The sequence below is a fragment of the Amphiura filiformis genome, chromosome 1 (genome assembly GCF_039555335.1).
Source record: "Amphiura filiformis chromosome 1, Afil_fr2py, whole genome shotgun sequence".
Taxonomy (NCBI): Eukaryota; Metazoa; Echinodermata; class Ophiuroidea; order Amphilepidida; family Amphiuridae; genus Amphiura; species Amphiura filiformis.
The window spans coordinates 40,861,910-40,879,946 of record NC_092628.1 but is presented as its reverse complement, the minus strand read 5'-3'; the positions used below and the strand labels follow the sequence as shown (position 1 = coordinate 40,879,946).

The 18,037-nt window shown below is 36.7% G+C and overlaps 1 protein-coding gene and 1 long non-coding RNA gene across 2 annotated transcripts; one reads left to right on the top strand and one right to left on the bottom strand.

Moving 5' to 3' along the window:
• Nucleotides 1–707: 707 nt before the first annotated feature.
• On the bottom strand, nucleotides 708–1,250 carry LOC140160145 (uncharacterized). Its single transcript, XM_072183426.1, has one exon. The coding sequence runs from the start codon at nucleotides 1,248–1,250 to the stop codon at nucleotides 708–710; it is 543 nt and encodes a 180-aa protein (XP_072039527.1).
• A 1,389-nt stretch (nucleotides 1,251–2,639) lies between these two features.
• LOC140147050 (uncharacterized) lies at nucleotides 2,640–5,266 on the top strand. Its single transcript, XR_011858348.1, has 3 exons — nucleotides 2,640–2,772; nucleotides 4,127–4,348; nucleotides 5,059–5,266. It is a non-coding gene; the product is annotated as an uncharacterized lncRNA (long non-coding RNA).
• Nucleotides 5,267–18,037: the final 12,771 nt, after the last annotated feature.

Below are 18,037 nucleotides of genomic sequence, written 5' to 3'. Positions count from 1 at the left end.
GTTTATGATGTTTATTTTTAAACACGAAATAAAACAAAATTGACCGGGGAGGAATTTACGGCTCATTCGCCGTGGACGGTCACATATACTCTCACATCCAGATTATCAGCCCTCACACACAAATAAACACAGGCATTAAGAACTTCATTCAATGAAGTTACATTCAAAAAAAAAAAAACAAGATATTGCACATAGATTGGACACAGTAAAGCAACTTAGTCAACACACATCAGAAAAACAAGATAAGATCAGATCATCAAGACAAATTTTAAACACTGATCACTGATGGTTAAGAAGCCTTGTGAGGTAAGGAATGGGACTGTTAGCATATCTATTGGCCCTGTACCTTGGGACATGGTAAGTGCTGGATCTTCTAAGACACATACCATGGGAACTCTTGTTGAAAAGGAACAGGTGAGTATATTTCTCAGAGGTGGTACAATTCTTTGCAAATTGACAGCAAAGGTGATGACGCCTTTCTTCAAGCGATTGGAGATCCGTGAGGGACAATGCATCTGTGTACGAGGTATATGTTGAACCAAGAATGATGCGGCAGGCCCTTTTTTGGATTCTTTCAATCCGTTGAGTTTGCTGGATGGTGATACTGCCGTGCCATACAGGCGAAGCATACACAACAGTGGGACGGACATATCCTACGTACACAGAAACAAGGTCCTCCACGGGTACTCCAAAACGCTTCAGTCTGCTCAGCATGTAAACTCAAGCTTTTTTCCAGCAATAACAAGATCAGGTGGGTTGGGCGGCTGCCTTTTGAAGCAGATTTGCATAACCTTACATTTGAAGGGATTAAGCTTCAGGTGGTTCATGTTGGCCCAATCATCCAGGTTCTGGACATCCAAATCTATCTGAGAAGGCTGGTTGGCAGGACGGACTTCCGCAAGGCTCAGGTCGTCGACATACTTGAAGCTGCAAGCTTTGGCATTTTCAGCAGCATCATTGATAAGAGCAATAAAAATAATGGGACCCAGTAAGGCGCCTAGTGGCACGCCACATGAAAGAGTCTCCCACTCAGATAGTGCAGATTGATATTGCACTCTATGACGCCGGGATGTGAGGAAATTGGCAATCCATGGGATGAGCTCACTTCTAACACCAAGGTTATACAGCTTTTGTATGGCCAGGGTGTGGTCGGCGCAGTCGAAAGCCTTGGAGAAGTCCGTCACCACCAACGTACCGACTGTGTTAGCTTTATCAGTACCCTTGTAGAGCACATCGAGAAGTTCTATCATACAGTGAGTAGTTGATGATCCTTTAATACTCCCATACTGATTACGATCAATTGAGCTGGAAATATCCTCAACTATCCATCTGGATACAAAACTTTCACTGACCTTAGCCAGAAGAGCAGTTAGGGAGATAAGCCTGAGCTAAGCACTTGTTGCTGGCATTTCTTTAGGAATAGGTACAATAGTGGCATCCTTCCATATTTGGGGAACATAACTCTCAGCAAGGGATGCATTAAGTATGTCAGCAACGGGGGTACTAAACTCACATGCAAACTCCCTTTAAAGTTTACCTGGCAGTCCCAGCTCGCAAACATTTCAGTGCAAGTGAATAAGATGTCAAATGCATGCTCAGGTCGATCTTGCGGGTCCGTTGAATAAAGTGTTTGTTTCAAAACTTGATCGTTGTAATTTAAACATCTGTTTGATTTTGATTTTGTGAATAACGATCCACTGATCATAATACTGAATATGGCTTGAGATATGCATGGTAAGTTATGACTTATAACCACATTGTTATTCTGCCACTGTTCTCATAATTCTTTATGTGTTGTGATTGCAGTTTCTACACACCCCTGTAATTGTACTCCTCAACCAGCACGAATCTACCACTCCTGACATTCCTGCTGAATCAACTACAGGAGAAGAGGTAACACAGCCTGAATCTACCACTCCTGACATTCCTGCTGAATCAACTACAGGAGAAGAGGTAACACAGCCTGAATCTACCACTAATGTTAGTCCTGCTGAATCAACTACAGGAGAAGAGGTAACACAGCCTCAATCTACCACTAATTTTAGTCCTGCTGAATCAACTACAGGAGAAGAGGTAACACAGCCTGAATCTACCACTAATGTTAGTCCTGCTGAATCAACTACAGGAGAAGAAGTAACACAACTTGAATCTACCACTCCTCTCGGTCTTGCTGAATCAACAACAGAAGAAGAGATAACAAAGCCTGAATCTACCATTCCTGTCAGTCCTGCTGAATCAACAACAGAAGAAAAAAATAGTAATTGCATATCTTTACATGTTTATTGTATTTTATTATTACATTTTGTTTATTTGCCTGTTGCCGTTTTTGTTTTTAATCTAACCTTGAGAAAACTTTGAATTTATAATTATTACCTAAAGTAATAAATTAGGTAATAAATGCCTAGGACATGAAATGAAAGTTAGAGTGGTGGCTGTGTTCAAATCTCGAGGTGACATTTTATTGCTCTTTTATTTCCTTCTCAGATCCAACTATTATATATGAAGCATGGTTAGAAGTATACCATAAGGAGCTTCAAGTAGTTTGGCCTCGTAATATACCGGCAGATGGCTTTCACATTGAATATAAATTGCATGAAACTGATATATGGAATGACACATATGCCGAGGCTGGCGAGGCAGATGAAACAACGGCAACGTTGAAAAATCTAACACCGAATTCAGAGTACGAGGTCCAGATATCTATTAGGCACAATGTCACTACTGTCATCCCACCCACTGGCATGCCAACTACTGATGCTCCTACCACGACAGGTTTGTGAAATATTTTGAGTTACAGTTTTGGCTCAATGGCGATGTTTTAGTTTCTATGGAGCTGCCCAGGTTAATTACTCAGAAACACAAAACGGGTTTTGGTTTTGGAAAAGGGCATAAAAACGCATTACAACATATTTGAAATGTTGTCAAAATGTTATCGTAATAGATTTTTTTGCAAACAGATTTTGCAAAATATTTCGTCAACACTTCAATATCTTTATGTTATAATGTTTTGCAGTAAGTTTTCAAACAACGTTTTTGAAAGTTATGAAATCGTTTTACAACCTTTATATAATCCGAAATGTAAACCTTTTAATGCAACCTTTTCTAACCTTTTGCGAATAATGGCCAAAACGTTTGGTGTTTTCTGGATACCCATGTTCAACAGGGTGGTCACATGTGTTTGCCAGCACTTTTTGGCAACAAAAGGCATCCCATCGCGGTTACTATGGTTTTCAATAGCGATAAATTAGTCACGTGAAGAGGACATGGTTTGACGAATGAGGGAATTTACGGGGTAAATAAACGACATATAAAATGCATATTCATATATTTAAATTTTTGTATGTTGTAATCATAAAATGCCGACTCATCAGTATTCTCTTTAATTAATCGATTGAAATATTTCAATCTTTTCAAAATGCCAATTAAACTCTTTCCTTAGACAAAGGTAAACGTTGCATATGATTGGAATGAGATTCAAACTGAAACTGAAATGTTCAATCTTTTATTTAATTGGAAAGGATTTGTCCCTAATTGCAATCAGCAAAAGATTGAAAAACAATAAAGATCAATCATTTCGACTGAAAGTTTTGGTCCTCAATTACAATCGCTATAAGATTGAGAACTACTCTTTTAGATGAAAGATATTGCATATTCAAATCCTTTCACTGAATATTCAGCATGTTCAGTCGAGAAGGATTTGTCCATAATACAATCAGCAACAGATTGAAAAAAAAACCCAATCTTTTCGATTTAATAGTCTAACAATCAGTAAAGTTAAGAGAGTACACAACAGTGTATGCAATATATACAATCATGTATATTGGTCCAGTTAACACTGGTTACTTCCCGACACAATTGATAAATTTCTACTGGTTACTAGTATGAGAATTTGGTGCATTCCAAGATATTGCATTCTTGTACTTGGAGCTTGTGTTGGGAAGGGGCAATTTAGAAAGGTTCCCTTACAACTACCGCCCTGTCCCGCTTCCTTCGACAATGCAACTGATGTGCAACAAGAATTTACATCAGCAATAATTTTGGGATTATTGCCTGAATCACTATATAAGGATACAATGGCTCCTGTGTCCAAATCTCGCAGCTGATATTTTATTTATTTCTTACTCAGTCTCAACTGTTATATATGAAGGATGGCTAGAAGCATACGGAACACCTGAAGTGCATTGGAAATGGCCAACAGAGTTTCCGGTAGATGGATTTCATATTGAATATAGATTGTCAGGAACGGATACATGGAAGGTCATATATGCCGAGGCAAATGAAAGAATGACATGGTTGGAAGGGTTAACCAGTGGGGAAACGTATGAAGTACGGATATCTTTTATTTAAGGTTTGTGAAATATTTCAGTTATATTTTGGGTTCACTGGCTTTGTTACAAGTTGCTTTAAAGTGGCCGGTTCTGCTAGTTGCCCAAGTTCACAAGGGTAACCATCCCCGTGGGTTTTTAGCAATTTCTGTGTTTAAATCATTTATAATAATGCTAATAATGTGGTCAGAAATCGTAGAGCAGTACGATATTACAAAAATGCAGAGGAAAACGAAAGAATGTTATCATTGGAAGGACTAACCAGTGGATTGTATGACATATACGGATATATGTTATCCACATGTCGTCACTGTCATGCCAACTATATAGTCTCGACAGTTTCAGGTTTTTGAAATATTTGAGTAACAGTTTTGGCTCAGTGGCTTTGTTACAAGGTTCTGTGAAGAGGCCGGTTCCGTTATAGTTCACCAAGGAGGTCCCCACGTGTTGTCCAGAATTTGGTATTCAAATATTGATAACAGTGCAATAATTTGCAGCTAAGTTTAGATCAGTATGATATTAAAACATTGCCTTTGATAATAAAGACAATCCATATGCAGTTCCAAATACAGAAAAGACCATCCATTCGTGCAAAATGTCTCTGTATTCACCCTTATAATTTTTATTTTATTTTCCTTTCTTTCTCTATATAATAAACCAAATTGTTATCCCTTTTGTAGAAAATATTACTATATTTTGCATTATTCAGTCGTCGTTTTACTTATTTCAACAGGTTCCGACTGATTGTTCAGACCACGAATTAAATGACACTGCTGCATAGAGGACTTCAATCCAGCTAAAAGTACATTATTTTTTATACCCTAACGTATAGTCCAGGCAAAAGAATATATGTAGTGGAAAGAGGCTTAATTTCAATTATTTTAAGGTATGAAAATATTATAAAGTAAGTAGTAACTAGTTTTGCGTCTATAACCAGTGAAGGGGGGGGCAAATCAACAAATTTTGATTTGCCGAAGTTCTAAAAAAGTGAAAAATTTCGAAATTTCATCTATTTCGAAATTTAAGGTAGCTTGTAATGGTGAACGAACAAAGATTGTCATGGAATATCAATTTGGCCGCACTGCTCATTTTGTTAGAAATCTTCAGTCCTTTTTGTATGATATCCTTGCATCATTTCCTTTTCTGAAAATTTTTACATTCATGTACTTGTCGTCGTTTCTTTTAAAGATAAATACAAAACAATGTATAAAATTTCCCACTTGAACCTTCCTGTCCATGTAAGGTCTTTTAGTATGATGTTATGAGGACCTCGTAGTAATTCAGTGTAGTGAAAACAATAACCCGGTTTAGTAAATTTCTCAAGTTGAGAAAAACAAATTGCTAGATTTACCTGGATTATTACTGTACTGACCGCTAAGTGCACACAATCAGCGTAACTCCCGAGTAAGATACTGAAATTTAGTTTAGTAATTTGGCGAGTAGCTGGCGATTTTGTGACTTCCATCTGCGCAATTAAGTTCCTACGAGTAAATTCTTAAAGTTATGCCGCAACTATTGTTATTTACTATTTACTCTGCAACCTACCCTTCATATTTTCAGGAGTCAGTTGCCGAGTAAACAAATCGATTCAAAGATAGAAGATAACATAACTGTCAATTTAGTTTGGTTACATAATTTGATTCCTTATTTAGCTATTAATTTAAAACAATGAGACCAATTGATGCAAGGAATTATAAGCTAGTAAAGAATCATTGATATGATAAAATGATGAGATCCAGGCTGCCACTATGCGGTGTCAACAAAGTATTCATTTTTTAACAGACATGTAAATGTCTGATAACAAAATTGCAAAGCCATTGGTCCCGTGTACAGAAAGAATCATCCATGTGCACGTTAAGGGGGTAATACACCCCTGGCCAATTTTGTGCCTATTTTTGCATTTTCTCAAAAATTATAGCGCATTGGTGACAAGTAAGATATGTATATTATAGGGGCAAGGACTAAAACTACTGCACTGAAAATTCAGCAACTCAAGGCAAGTAGTTATTGATTTATTGATCAAATATTGGTTTTCCCTCATTATTGACTGTAACTCAACAACTGTTGTCTGTGTTGAAATACAATTTCCAGTGCAGTAGTTGTAGTCCTTGCCCCTATAATATACATATCTTATTTGTCACCAATGCGCTATAATTTTTGAGAAAAATGCAAAAATAGGCACCAAATTGGACAGGGGTGTAGTATCCCCTTATGTGTCCGAGCTGTTCGAAAAGAGAAGGGAGCATCCCGGTTCTGATATCTGCAATCAATCCTAGGTTCCAGGATCGTGCATAGGTATGTGCACGTAAACCCCGTGCAATAATACTGAAAATTGATGTACATCACGTGAATAGAAAGAAGAAGAAATTGAAAGAAGAAAGAAGAAGAAATTTTAAGTGTGTAATATTGTTGTAATAAGTGGCAAAAATTCTTTTCATACACTGAAATAAAATAGTGCAAACATGGCTTTAAACTTGTATTTGGCCAAAGGTTAAATCAATAAATTTTTTTCTTCAAAATGTATATATTTCATAATTGAAATATTGCCGACATTTTCTCATATATCAATTTTAATGTGTTTTAAATCTTTAACTGTTTATTACTTGTGAAATGTGTATATATTGAATTGAAATACTAATGGTGAATTTTCTTATTGTCTATAAAATCTATATAGTGTCGGTCACCCACCTTTGTATTTTTGTGGGGCCAGAGAGCACATCAGACGCACCAAATTGCATTCTAAATACGAGGAATGTCCTTCTGATATAAAATCATTTTAATTTTGTGAAATTCGCGATATAATACAAATTTTATGGCAAAATATTAAAAATTGACATTGGTCATATTTAAAAGCCCTCGAAGTAAACTTTATAAAATTAATGATATTTACTTAAAGTATGTGTAGCTGGGAGGAAAGGCCGTCCATCATTTGAAATTTTTTACCTTTCGTACAAACATTTGTCCCCAAAGACCTCAAATTTCTATGTCTTTTTGTATATTACAGTTTTAAACAAAGGAGTGCAATAATTTTTTTCTGATATTAAACTTTATGTACACATTCTTGATTACTTTGTCATGTTGTTTTGTTGAAATTTTAAATTGGCATGTAAGTATTATTTTCATATCCTTATTTTGTATTATTGCATTCTTTGCATTTTTGATTTTGTCTGATTATAGATTTATATTGTTGATCTGGACCTCTTGAATCAGTGGTGTGCCTGACAAGGGGAGGGGGATGAGAGACTCACACATTCGGGGCCATCTTGATTTTATCAAAAAAACATTGTAAAAATGCCAATTTTTGCGAGCTTCGAGCGAATGAACACAATGTGTGATGAAAAGTCCAGGCACGCCACTGCTCTTGGGAGTTCAGTACTTATTACATGTATTGGAAAAGTTGACCGCAATCGATAGAATGAATAAATGAAAATACATGTGCGTATTTCATGCTTTACATATTTTATGTGAAGATATAGATAGCTGAAGTAGTGTGTTATTAGCTGATGAAGTAGTATATTCAGTTGAAAAAGCGAATGAAGTAGTGTGCTCAGCTGAAGAAAGCTGATGAAATAGTGTACTATCAGTTGAAGATAGCTGTTGAAGTAGTGTACAAGGTTTTGGTGCTAATAACAGAGCACTAGTGTGTTCATCTAAAGCTAACTGATGAAGTAATATGCTCTTATCTAAAGAAAGCTGATGAAGTAGTGCGGTCAATTGAAGATAGTTGATGAAGTAGTGAACATGAACAAGGTCTTGGTGCTAGTTTGATGATCCCCGTGCCATAACTCTCAATCAGCACCCCTGTAACCCAAATCCTAGTCCGGATCCTAGTCCCCTTCGAAACGCCTGCTTTTCCCCTAGTCTCCTTCACAGTCGGTTTCTGTCGTTCAGTTCATCGCAAATAACAAACCGTCTGCAATCGAGCAGAAGCAACGACTCCTCTGATTGGCTCAATTTTCCGGTTAATAAACAGAAAGGACCCTTGAGTACTTTAGGGGTACAATCCACGCTCAGGTGGATTGGAATGCTATCTACCCGGTCCTCTCTATTAATGGACTACGTTTGACCTATATATGCTGTGCCAAAAAGTATCCGAACACTTAAAGCAAAAGCCATATCAAAACTGCATAATAAACAAGTCAATAGATGGAGAGTTTTATTTGGCACAATGCGATTTCATTCCACTAAACTATACTCATTTGAATGACAAATGGTCTCGAGTTTCAAAGTAACAAATTTAAATATTTCCCCCGGGATATTTCCTCATTAAAGGCGACTTATGCTGTCTATTGTTACGGGTTCAATAAAGCCAAACGGATGAACGCTCACTCTGCTGTGATAATATCTGCGTGCTTCGAGGGAAAAGCCAATGCAAATTGTTGTTACTTTTGAAAAGCTTTTTTACTTTTTCAAATTGCTATAAGCTAGGAAAATAAAGTCATATCATATCGAATTAGGTATCAAACTACGCAGAACAATATTCTCTATCTATCTATCGTTCTAGTATCTTTAATAAATGGCTTTTGTTTTGAGTGTTCGGATACTTTTTGGGCGCAGTGTATTACTTTAGGGAAGGTATTATGAAGCCATAGGCACACATCTGATCACCGCACACCGCATGCGTACCTCAATAATATTAACTGATCACCGCACTCAATGTTATTGACCAATAATTGTGACGATTTAACATAGTAAACCGTTGATGTCAGTCAAATCAACAGGCCAATCACAATCAACTAGATCCTTCATGTTCCCAGACAATACGTTTGCGATAACCACATGCAATCTGGACTCAAGGCTATTTTTCCCGCTTATCATACCCACGACATATGCGCACCAACTACTTCCGCTTCAGCACGCTCACTAATTTGGCTATAAATTGTATGCTTTAGGAAAATAAATATATCACGAGAAAGGAACCACAAGTGCGTTTACAATCTACGCTCAGGTGGTATGCTATCTTGCTGGTAAAGTAAACAACATTTTGACATTTTTTATGTTATTGTAGAGTCTAAGCAGCCTATATAACGGTGCCAGATGGTCAGTAGCTAAGAATATGCAAAATAACCCCGACATCTGGCAGGGTCTCAAGAATGAGAGGGTGAAGGGGTAAAAAATAAAAGTGGGTGACGGGTTGTCTCTAAGTATGAAGAGCTGTCTATAACGTTACGGTTACGCATTCACCTTGATTTTTGACCTGCGGGGCTATTATATATTAGTTGCAAGTCCTCACTATAGAAGTCTGCGGTCTCAGCCCTACCGGGATTGCGGCTTCGCTATTTTTTCTGGATACTGGGCCACCAGCCCGCCAGGTTTTAAAAAAACATTTAAAGCCGCAGGCTCGTCATGGCTGAGGCCGGAGGCTTCCATAGTGAGGATTTGCACCTAATGGAGTTTCAATATATAATAGCCCCTGCAAGGCAAGGAAGCGATACGTAACCTTAATGTAACGTTGACCAACAGAGGGTGTCAATATAGTCATTTAACAGAGTAACTGATATCGGTAAAGAAACTTGCAAACAGGGTCAGACCAAAATGAAACAATGGTGTTACAAAAATACCAGCGAAAGAGTGTTCGAATAGGGGAATGAGAGCTATTGAGTTCTAGTACTTTTTCCAATTACAGGGCACATATATACATATACGAATTTTTTATTCAATAATGAACAAATACATTTGGGTCACCAAAGCGGCATTATAAATCATTACATGAATAAATTACAAACAACGTGATAATGAACAGGAAGAATTAATTGACTTTGGTGAGCCTGTTTCGCAGTCTCCAAATGATGTTGGTTCCAATCATGGAACGAACTGACAGAGGCATACTTGGAAACAGCTTTGGCGACACGTTTGGGAAGGCCAAGTTTCTTTAACCCACTTCAAAAACGGGGATGTACATGGCCGAGTGACCGAATCACGAAGACAAGGATTTTGCAATCAAATCCGCACAATATGAGCAAGCTACAAAGGGGAGTATAATTTTTGGAACTTTGTGTTGTAACTTTCCTCAATGAAAGCAACGAAAGGACAAGTTACTTGAAAGATGAAACACTTCATGTTTTCGTGATCAATGAGAAATAAGTCTGGTTCCGGTTTTCTTGCTTGAATGTCCTGACATATGTTTGCGAATTTAATTACATCATCATCATTCGTGATCAGGGCACCCGAGATGATCTTTTCACGGTAGATATCACACCCTTTGTATTAATTTCCTTTTCAATGATATTGATGATCCGGTTGTGTCTTGAAATGTAATTGTAACGAAATTACATGCAGCCGTTTGCAACATGTAAAATTGTATCATATGGATTTCTGCAAAGAGGTTACGACTTGCTAACCTGAGGAAACATGAAATGGAGCAATGCATTTGATTCAACAATTTGGAGTCTAGCTTTGCTGATAAACTTAATTAGATAGACACTTAAATGCTCCGTCTAACATGCGTAATCTCCTTTTCCGAGGTCCGCAAGTCTTCCCTGTGATTCAAGATTTTTTCCAGTCGTTTAGTTCCGTTTCAGTCAGATTCTTTATGCAAAATTATAAAATATGTTTTCAATGATTTCTAAAAAGCAGGTAATGTGGCAGACTCTCTGATGATGACAGGTACACTGTTCCAGATGCAAGGAGCTGTGTAAGAGAATGTCCTTTTTTCAAAAGATATTAATGTCGTTGTTGAGTTATGCTCAGAGAGGCGAGTTGTGTCTGCTGCTGAACGGAGACCTTGACGGGTTAGAATGTGAAGAGAAAGACAATGCGATAAGTAATCCGGTGTCATCTCATTTGAACACTAGCACTTGAACACTAGCACCAAGATCTTGAAGGTAATTCTATCCTCAACGGGTAGCCAATGCAGTTGATGTAAATACGGCGTGGCATGATCTTGTTTCAACGCTTGGCAAATAACTTTCGTGGTCCAGTTTTGGATTCTCTGTAATGGATGTCTGTTTTGGTTGATCCAAGAAGGAGTCCATTACAATAACCCAGTCTGAGAGAATAAGGCAAAAAAAATTGTTGTGTTGCCCTCAACCGCCCGCCCCTAAATCCTGAAAAATCAGGGTCGCATTTTTTTTTTTTTTTTTTGAATGATGATTTTTACAGATTTGTTCAAAAAATCAATGTTTTTCCCTTAAAATTAACATTTTATTGAAAGATTAGTCTTTAATTGATGTCTAACAGGTATCCTGAAGTCAAAGTTGACAAATGTCCCGTAATTGAAGAAGCATTATTTAATATTTGAAGGGATTTTTAAAAACTGAAGGTTTAAAAAAAAAAAAAATCCGACCGTCCTACCCAACTTTCCCATTTTCTCACTTGAGGGCAACACAACAATATTTTTTTTGGCCTAATGGCACGTTTGACGAGGTGGCAGGTGTCATAGTCTAGAAACCTATGTATACGCGAAATATTGCGAAGTTGGAAGTTTAAGTTGGTGCAGAGAGATTTTACATGTGAAGACATGTGAAGACATTTGTGAGTCAAAGATGACACCAAGATTACGAACACTATCACTATTTGTAACGTCCTCGACAAGCAAGAAATAGGAGATATGTGATGTTTTAGGTGTAGTGATGTTATAACCATAAACTCTTGTCTTGTCATCGTTTAGCTTGCTTGAGTATGTTGTTATTAATCCAGTTCTTTATGGATTTGATGCATGCAGAGAGCCGATGAAGCGAAGAAGATGTGGAAACATGATCTTTTGGGCTAAAGCCAACATAAAGTTGTATGCCTAACTGTTTTACAATACTACCTATAGGAAGAGTATAAATTGTGAACAATGGACCCCTGAGGTAAACCAAACTCAATGTCATGAGGGTCAGATAGCACATCATTTATACACACCCGAGTTGTTCTACAGGACAAATACGACTAGACCCATCTTAATACCCTACCTCGAACCCCAATTTCATCAGTCAGTCTCTTAAGCAACATTTTATGGTTAACCGTATCTAAGGCATTGCTGAGATCCAGTAGAACCAGAAAAACGTCCTGATGTTGACACATACATTTCATGATAATATCTTTCACTTTGTACAAAGCTGTCTCCGTACTGTGAATTGGTTTATAGGGTGACTGTAAAACCTAACCAGGACGAAATTTTTTAAATGTCGATATTATTAATGGCACATTTTTCAACAACATTCGAGATATATGGGATGTTTAGGTCTATAGTTCTTTAATTCATCAGCTTTGAGAGACCCTTTCTTAATTATGGGTGAAATAATTGCATGTTTCAATGGGTCAGAAAAGGTACCAGTACTTAATGACTTGTTGACAATATCAGTTATTACAGGTATGAACACATTAACATTTTGCTTTTACAAGCTAGGTAATTTGGTCCATATGAAAGCTAGGCCTATATGTGATGTGATCAAGCAAAATCAGTGGGAACTCGGAAATATCAAATTTTGAGTTTCTGAAGTAGGATAGTAAAAAACATTTTTCATGCTGGATTTTGCAGAAAACCCCATTGAAATTGAACAACCAGTTCCAAAGCTATGAACGATTAAAGAGTTTCCAAAACAATAGGAATCAAAAGGAAATAGTTCCTTTGTTTGGCTATATCTCAAAATCAATATTTCCGAGTTCCGACTGATTTTGCTCGATCGCATCACATATGAGGGGAGTCAAAATTGTGAGAAGTTGATTATATTCTCAACTCTCCTGGTAAATGTAAAAGCAGACAGTTATGCCCAAATGGTATACTCAACAAATATGTTGTATGAGATGGACAGTGAAGCACATCTACATCAGAAATATTTGCCATCTTTACTTTTGTTCACAAGCCAGATAGTTCATATAGGATAGTCTCGAAACAGACTACCCTATTCTAAGGACTGATAATTGCATACACTGGTTCCTCTCACAGACTGGATGGAAACTGTTCACAGAAGAAAGGAGTGAATCGTGAAATTTAATATTGTCATCATTGCAAGGATTGTGTATGCAAAGGATAGGCCAGCTGTCTCCAAGTCTATAGTGGACTTCATGGAACATAAGTGTGTAAAATATGTCAGAGAGTTGTCTGGAACTTTACAATAATTGCAATTAATCAACAACAACAAATAACACCTGCACTCTAAATAAACAAAATTGTTAAAATTGCTCAATGTTGAGTAAAAGGGAAACAGAGAAACAAAAAAGAGTCAATTGATTAAATTTTTAGTACAATTTAATCAACACTAAGTTCTATTCACTCTTTTTTTACTAAACATTGAGCAATTTTGTATTTGCAGTGTGTGTATAAATGAGTCTAATCAGTTCATTGCACAAAAATAACAGGTCATGTGAGCATGCTGAGGTCGAATTTGTTACATAGTGCAATCGGCTTTAGGAGTACCGCATACACCGTGTTTACACTTAACCAATATACATAATAACATCTACTTGTACAATGAAGTATTTCAGCCTTCTGTGTGTTTTATATATTTGCATTGTTGGAATATCAGGTGAGATTAAAATAAATATCAACTCGTTGAAAACCGCTTTACAAGTATTTCTGTCATTTGAATTAATTGATATAGCCTATAAACTTCAAACATGCTAAAATAATTCGGTGATCCTTGATTGTAGATCCTAGAGATTAGCTAAGATTAACATTCGGATTGAAATTTGGACATTCAGATTGCGTTGTTCTGACCGAACAATCCTGACATGCGGGGATTCGTATACTGACATCATAGATTACATTAATTTGGCAAATATTGTGTTATTAAAGAGATTGTTTGCACCATAGAAGTCAGTACACTACTGTTTTGTTATGATTTGGCTGATACGTGATTTAACACATGTGTGTGTGATTATTTCAACGTAAAGAACAATCTGGAAAATGAAAAGGACTATAGTAAGAACTGTACAGGATCGCAAGTAGGACGAACTGTCTCAACTATGTTCAGAATTGGCGTGACGTGTTTTTAAATATTATTAATGATACTTTTTTTAGTACTGACACAATAAATAGAGGCGACTTCACCCAGACTCAATGTATATTATCATTGTAGTAAATTATTTTATTAGGAAATTGTTGATTCTCTACTCGGATAATCTCAGATACAAATGATTTGATGAAAATATGTCCCAAAGTGCAAAATTTGACTTGGACCAAGTAGAGGTGGTTGGGAGAGCATAATATATTATGTTTAGTACATCCCACAATCGCATTCACAGTCATTTTTACTGTTGTGTAAATTTGCCCTAATATCTGAGAATGTTCCTGCACGTATTTAGAGCAATTATTACAAGCATGGTTATTAGATATTGGTGTGGCCATCTAATATATAGCAATAGTATATTATTATAGGCAGGCTTACATCCAGAATAATATTTATTCATTCAAAAATAGACCTTTTGTAAATTTTTCTTTAAATAAAGGGCCAATTTGAACGTTTTTACGAATAAAAGAGGATCTCTTGTGAATTATCCTACAAAAAAGGTCTAATTCCCAACGTTTTTACAGCAGTGGACCATTTTATTTGGATTGGCACCGGCGGTGCAACCCCCTGAGCAATCTGAATATGAAGGAAGTAGAGGTACTGGCCTCATATTGTGGTTTTGAGGAATGTTAATAATCATTACACAATACTGAAGTATGTTTTGGTTTAATATTTGGTTACACGCTTTATGCTAAATAAAGCTTCCGCTTTACGTTTCTTTTGTTCGCTTTAAACGCTTTGTCAACCACTTTACACGTACACCATTATTTTTGGTACCAATGACCTTATGACTATCTACGCACGTGTCTGTCGGTTTTTCTCTGTAATAAAATTCCAAAATAATTATCCGCATAATCTTGCATATGACACACTATGATATCGTACGAATACCAATCCCTTTACGCTGTTCTTTTTGATACCCAAGACTAACTTCGGATCGGAAATTCTCTATTCAGTAATATTCGCCGTCGAAGTGACGTTCACGCGGTACCGATGCATTTAACCATAGATGTCAAAGAAAGACCTGTAAGATTAGTATCGTTGAAAAGAGCGGTGTTGTATTTAATATATGTTTGCTGAGATACGCAGGTAACTAGGGCAATCTGCTTGTAGTGCAGGGCGATCTATTCAAATATTGTATTCATCTATTGCTATGATAGTTAATCCGATTATGACGTCACTTCTAGTGCATGACACTAAATGACTTTTTTAGTATGGGTCATGGGTCAAATGATATGCTTGTACATATTTTTATTGCACTATAATTGTGAATTCAATATGTGTTTGAGATATCTTAAGGGGAGACCACTTTCGATGAAATCGAGCCAGTTTTTAATGTTGATCTCTGGGTATGAAATTTTTGACATTTGATCTATTCGACCTTATAACTCCTTAACTAAGTACAATAGAAATAAAATGGAATTGACTTTTTTACTCCCTGTGATGAGAGGAACAATTTGAGATACATCATGATGGGACTATTTTTAAGTTTTGCTCCATTGTGACCATTGACCTCTCGTGGAAACCACGGGGGCATAGAGAAAAGGGAATCAATCAAATCCTTATCATAACAGCTTTAAGGATACCAAAACATTGGTTCCACTAATGTCAGTAGACTTCGGTTATATATATAAATGCGCTTTTATAAATGCGCATGTGACCAGATGGCCAACGCCATATTTGCATTACATCACTGTCAATCACTGAAATGACGACCATTGAGGGAGTGGCTACAGTTGTGACCTTGTTTCGTGGCTAGCACTGGCAAGGAACATTGGCTGGAGGTTCGATGCTATAAATTTGCAAGGATAAATCATGGATATCGAAGGGTCATGATTATTGCACAGCGCCCCCCATGTACAAACATAACTATTTTTTATTTATTTTTTATTTATTTATTTATTTATTTATTTATTTATTTATTATTTATTTATTTATTTATTTATTTATTTATTATTTATTTATTTATTTATGATTACTTATGTACTTAGGCGACGCATAAAGAAAACCCTGTTCTACGGGCCCGACCGACCCAGATTTTGAACAAATTGAGTAATAATTTTTTTTCTGTACAAATAAATGTTTTTTTATTTTCTCAAATTGCAAATTATTTACAGATTTTGGTGGATTTTTTGGGTTATTTCAACAACAAAAAGCCGACCGACCGACCCTACTTGAAAGTTCAGTCCGCCCGTAGAACAGGGTTTCTTTTTTTCTTAGCCTTACTTATAATTGTATAAATATTATTTGTTCCCCCTTTCGGCTAGGCAAAACCCACCCTCCCCCTTTTACACTCATAAATTAATTGTTTTTTCCTAAGTTTCCCCTTCCGTGTAAAGTAAAACTTTATAAGCCGTTTGAACCAAACTGAACAAAATTGACGTATACAATTACAATATATAATACCATGACAATAATGTGTATGACGACCATACTAGAAGAATATAACCCATGCATAACATACGTGATTGTACGTCAAATTGTCATATAACGTATGAGCGCGATGTATAGTATACGAGTCTTTGAACATCTTCCAGCCGGGATGATTAGATCATGTACAGTCATCTACGTATTTATACTCTAAATTGTACGTGGTGTACAGATTACCGATTTAGCATGGGGGACACAAAAAGGTGCTTAAAACACATTTTGAATTTGTTTTTTGTCCATTTTGATATTTAATTGAATGTGAGCGAGCGAATGAGTAAGTTGGGGTTGAGAAGGTCGGGCGGGGACATCTAGCCTATTAATTTCGAGAGGGTCATTATTCCGAAAAGGGCTAAAGTTATAGTTTCGTCAATTTACGTTAAAATTAGAGTTAAAATTAGGGTTCAATGGCGGCACTAGGGGGGGGGGTTTGGAGTGGAAATACTTATCTTGACTCCCAAATAAATAAATCCATGACCCATTCCTCCCGAAGAAAATGACAGTCCCCTAAGTTCCCTATCATCACGTGCAAAAATTATCAAATAACATCATCGGCAGCTACTCAGTTCTAACCTTAATGCCAGTAAGAATCACATTTCGTCATCTTACATGCCCATTTTACACGGAAATACTGAAATACAAGTTTTTAAATCAACTATATCTAGCTTCTCCGTCATTAATTTTTTTTGTCCGTAATGGAAAATCTAAATAAAGAGTGTATGTTTCGCTCAAATTATTTTGCCCTTTGCAATCAATGCCACTATTTTGCAAAAATAATTTTCCTTGCAACCTGTCATTTTCGCCTATACTTTTGCGTGTGGAATTTGTGTACATCCGGGTACCTTACATCGTTGAACACGGTATGGCGACTTGTAGATGTCACGTGCGCATTTATAAAAGCGCATTTATATATATACCCGAAGTCCACTGAATGTAGGAAAATAAAATCCCAGACCCATGTGGCAATGACTGTTGACATCAAAATGTATATATGATACGGCTATACTTTTCATCCCAATTAAAAATGCCCTTCTCCCTTGTATAAATATATTTGTAAGAAAAAAACTATCACTGGACTTGCTAAGATACGCATTATGTGGTATCCCAAAGACCCCAATTTGCCCCCAGAGATCAAATATTATCATTCATGTTGTCCCCCAAAGAAATCCTCCCCCAGCCCATATTTTTCTTTTTTACCCCCAAAAGGCCCAAGACATTAAAAACTCCTACTTGGTACTCCATCTGCCCCGGGGAGAACCCATTTTAGGATCTCCCTCAAAAGCCCCTCATTCTATAGCATTTGTCCACGACCCCCTCCCTTTCTTTAGCATTTACCCACACAGACACCCC